General features: G+C 68.8%; 1 protein-coding gene across 1 annotated transcript; it reads left to right on the top strand.

The window, feature by feature from the left end:
- Positions 1 to 1,406: 1,406 nt before the first annotated feature.
- On the top strand, positions 1,407 to 3,575 carry ACTG1 (actin gamma 1; the record flags this gene model as incomplete). The annotated part of the gene is made up of 5 exons (XM_080712173.1): positions 1,407 to 1,529; positions 1,608 to 1,847; positions 2,117 to 2,555; positions 2,666 to 2,847; positions 2,930 to 3,575. The coding sequence occupies 5 exons, from the start codon at positions 1,407 to 1,409 to the stop codon at positions 3,071 to 3,073; spliced, it is 1,128 nt and encodes a 375-aa protein (XP_080568299.1). The 3' UTR covers positions 3,074 to 3,575.
- Between the last annotated feature and the right edge of the window lie 676 nt (positions 3,576 to 4,251).

Below are 4,251 nucleotides of genomic sequence, written 5' to 3'. Positions count from 1 at the left end.
GCGGCCGGGCGCCCCGTCCCTGACGTCCGCCCCGTGACTCAGGCGGCCCGGGCCTCCGGGCGGGCCGACTTCGCCAAATATGGCCGCGCGCCCGCCGCCCCCCGCCCGCCGCCCCCCGCCCGCACACCTGGCCGCACCTGGCTCCCCGGGCGGGGCGGGGCGGGGCCCGGCGAGGCTGGGGTCCAAGGGGCGGACCTCGGGCCGGGGTCCTGGACGCCCCCTCCGGGTCCTCGGGCGTGGCGCTGCGCCTGGAGACCCCGGCGGGAGCCCCCGGGCCGGGCGGCGGGGGCGCTGCAGCCCCCGGGGGGGCTCACTTGACAGCCCGCCGTGCGCCCCGGGGTCAGGTGGCCCGGCCGGCGGCCCCGCGAGCTGACCTGGCAGGCCAGGCCCGGGCCGGCGCCCTGCCCTTGGGCCGCCCCTCGCCCTCTGCCCGCCGACCACGCGGCGACCCCGGCCCAGCTCGGAGCCGGAGGGCCCGCAGCGCCGCCCCCTCCCGGGGCGTCGGGCCGCGCGGCAGGTGCAGCGGGGCGGCCCCACCCGGCCCCGCTCGGAGCGGGCGGCCGCCAGGCCCGGGCGACAGTCCGAAAATCACAGCCCTCCCGCCTCCGTCGCCCCGGCACGCACACGGTGCAAAGCCAAACAAAGCCCCGCGCGCGGCCCGGCGGCTCGGCGCCCCCCCGGGCGGGTGCGACCCCCGGCTCCGCGGGCCGAGGAGGGGCTGGGCTCTGACCCCAGGGCCCGGAGCCGCGGGGACTCACCCCAGCGCGGGGCGCGGCCCGCCGGGCCGGCGGTTTCGGGGTGCAGCCGGGCCCCCGCGGGGCGCAGTCCAGGGCGGGGCGGGGCGGGCCGCCCCGCGACCCCCGCAGGTCCCGCGGGCGCGCGCAGGGCCGCGGGCGCGCGGGGGCGGCGCGGGCGGGGCGGGGCGGTTGGCGGCGGCGCGGCCGAGGGGGCGGGGCGGCCGCGGCCCACGTGACCCGGGCGGGCGGGCCAATGGGCGCCCGGCTTTCGGAAAGATCGCCATATATGGACATGTTCTGGGGCCGCGCGCGCCGCGCTCCCGCTTAAATACCGGCGGGGGAGGCCGCGCTGGGTCTCACTCGCCGCCGGCCGCTCTCCGCGCTCCTCCATCGCTCCGCCGCCGCCGCCGCCCCACGCCGGTAAGCGGCCGCGCCCCAGGCCCGGCCCCGCGCCCTCCCGCCCCTCGGGCCCGCCGCCCGCCGCGGAGGCCGGCCGCGAACAAAGGCCGCGGCGCGGGCCAGGGCGGGGCCGGGGTGCGGAACGGGGCGCCCGGGCCGGTGGCGGGCAGTTGCGCCCGCGGCCTCCGGCTCGGGGAGGGTCGGGGCGGCCGGGAGGGGGCCGGGGGCGAGGCGCCCCGCTGAGTGAACCGCGCTTCCGCGCAGATCGCCATGGAAGAAGAAATCGCCGCGCTGGTCATTGACAACGGCTCCGGCATGTGCAAAGCCGGCTTTGCTGGCGACGACGCCCCCCGGGCCGTGTTCCCCTCCATCGTCGGGCGTCCCCGGCACCAGGTGCGTCCAGGGCCCCAGGCCCGCCCTTGCCCGCGGCCCTAGGCGCGGCGGGGCCCACCTGACCGGCTTCCCTTGCAGGGCGTGATGGTGGGCATGGGGCAGAAGGACTCCTACGTGGGTGACGAGGCCCAGAGCAAGCGGGGCATCCTGACCCTGAAGTACCCCATCGAGCACGGCATCGTCACCAACTGGGACGACATGGAGAAGATCTGGCACCACACCTTCTACAACGAGCTGCGCGTGGCCCCCGAGGAGCACCCGGTGCTGCTGACGGAGGCCCCCCTGAACCCCAAGGCCAACCGCGAGAAGATGACGCAGGTAGGCCAGGCTGCCCGGCCTCCCCGCCCGTTTCGCAAGCCATTTTCTGTTCAGCTTCATTTCCTGACATCCGAGTGTTTCTTTGCTGTTCCAGGGCGGTCCTCTCCTGGCGTCCCCTCCCTGAGGCCTCCAGGTTTCTTGTTTGCGTTTCTGCCTGTGTTCTGTTCTTTACTCCACACATCACATTGGTAGCATGCAGCATGGAGTGTGTGGGCGTGGGGGGCCGGGGTCTCTGCCCCCGGCTGACCGCGCCCCCTCGTCCCCCCCAGATCATGTTCGAGACCTTTAATACTCCAGCCATGTACGTGGCCATCCAGGCCGTGCTGTCCTTGTACGCCTCCGGGCGCACCACTGGCATCGTCATGGACTCCGGCGACGGGGTCACCCACACGGTGCCCATCTACGAGGGCTACGCCCTCCCCCACGCCATCCTGCGTCTGGACCTGGCTGGCCGGGACCTGACAGACTACCTCATGAAGATCCTGACCGAGCGCGGCTACAGCTTCACCACCACGGCCGAGCGGGAGATCGTGCGGGACATCAAGGAGAAGCTGTGCTACGTCGCCCTGGACTTCGAGCAGGAGATGGCCACCGCCGCGTCCTCCTCCTCGCTGGAGAAGAGCTACGAGCTGCCCGACGGGCAGGTGATCACCATCGGCAACGAGCGCTTCCGGTGTCCCGAGGCGCTCTTCCAGCCCTCCTTCCTCGGTAGGTGTCTGGACGGGACGCAGGCGCTCGGGGCCCGTGGTCTCCTCGCGCGGAGCCCGTGGCTCGGGGCCCGTGGCCACACGGCGTTCTAAGGGGAGCTTTGTCCCCAGGTATGGAGTCGTCCGGCATCCACGAGACCACCTTCAACTCCATCATGAAGTGCGACGTGGACATCCGCAAGGACCTCTATGCCAACACCGTGCTGTCCGGTGGCACCACCATGTACCCCGGCATCGCCGACAGGATGCAGAAAGAGATCACAGCCCTGGCCCCCAGCACCATGAAGATCAAGGTGAGTGCTGCCGGGTGTGGCGGGCCTTGGGCGCGGCGGCGTGGCGCGCAGCGTCCTCACGGTACTGTCCTCCCTCCCGCAGATCATCGCGCCCCCTGAGCGCAAGTACTCCGTGTGGATCGGCGGCTCCATCCTGGCCTCGCTGTCCACCTTCCAGCAGATGTGGATCAGCAAGCAGGAGTACGACGAGTCGGGCCCCTCCATCGTGCACCGCAAGTGCTTCTAGACGGACTGCGCAGGTGCCAGGCATCTGCTGCCGAGCGGATTCTCCAGTGTAAATTTGCCCCGGCAAATGTATACACCTCATGCTGGCCTCATGAAACTGGAATAAGCCTTTGAAAAGAAATTGTCCTTGAAGCTTGTCCCCGGTGTCCGCACTGGACCTCGTTGCTGATTTCGGCCTTGTGTTCACGTTAGCTGTCCCTTGGTCTGTGTTTAGTACCCTGTGCACATCTTTGATTTACCCCTTTTCCGTGCGGCTCGGTCACCTGGTGGCGGAGGTGAGCGCACACCTGTGGGACAGCAGCCTGTGGCTGGCGATCTGAGGCCGCAGCGCAGCCATCTGCAGGGTATTGCTGTCAGCGGACTGACTGCTCCGGGATTTCTCGGGCTGGCAAGAGTCCTGGACCAGCGGTCCCTTCCATCTTGCCGGTCTAACAGGGTGGGAAGGTCCGAGCCTTAGTTTCCGTTCTTACTGATGTTTCCCCGCCCGAACACCGTGGGTTAGTACTTGCCTTGTGTTGGAAACAGTTTGCATTTACATCTGTAAATTTATTCATTTTAATTTATGTACGGTTTTTTGTACTCACTTCTTTAAGAGATGACACAAATTTTGGTTTTCTACTGTTATGTGAGAACATTGGGCCCCAGCAACACTGTCACTGAGGAAAATAAAAGTGCTGCGGTGCAGACCCTGGCTCCTGTCTGCGGGCGAGGTGGGGCTGGGCACCGCCTCGGGAGGGGCTGGCCAGTTTGGGTGCTGGGGTACCAAGCATACTGGGTTTGGGGTGGGACTGCAGCTAGAAGTGGTCCCCAGAAGCTTCCTCACAAAGGTAATTTTCCTCCCAAGCAATCTTAGCTTGCCAGGAGGCTATGCCAAGCTCACCTGCAGGCACTGGCGGCCCCTCCCCTGCGCACCTGTGATCAGGTGCCCAGGCAGCTGCTAGGGCCGGCCGGCTAAGGGGATGGGATTGTGAGAGCTAGGATCCGGCCTCTGCCTCCAGGCTGCTACTCCCAGAAGTTCTCAGAACAGCGGAAGGCTTTGGGAAGAAAGGAAGAGTAAGGCAGGCGGAGACCTGGGGGTGGGAGCGCACGCCTTGATGTAGGCGCTTCACGGAGGCTGAGGCCGGGTGCAGTTCAAGGCACCTCTAGCTTTAACCTCGGGTACCAAAGACGGGACAGGCC

This window comes from Muscardinus avellanarius, assembly GCF_963383645.1.
Source record: "Muscardinus avellanarius genome assembly, chromosome: 16".
NCBI lineage: Eukaryota > Metazoa > Chordata > Mammalia > Rodentia > Gliridae > Muscardinus > Muscardinus avellanarius.
The sequence above is the reverse complement of the archived record's forward strand: the minus strand, read 5'-3'. Positions and strand labels throughout refer to the sequence as shown.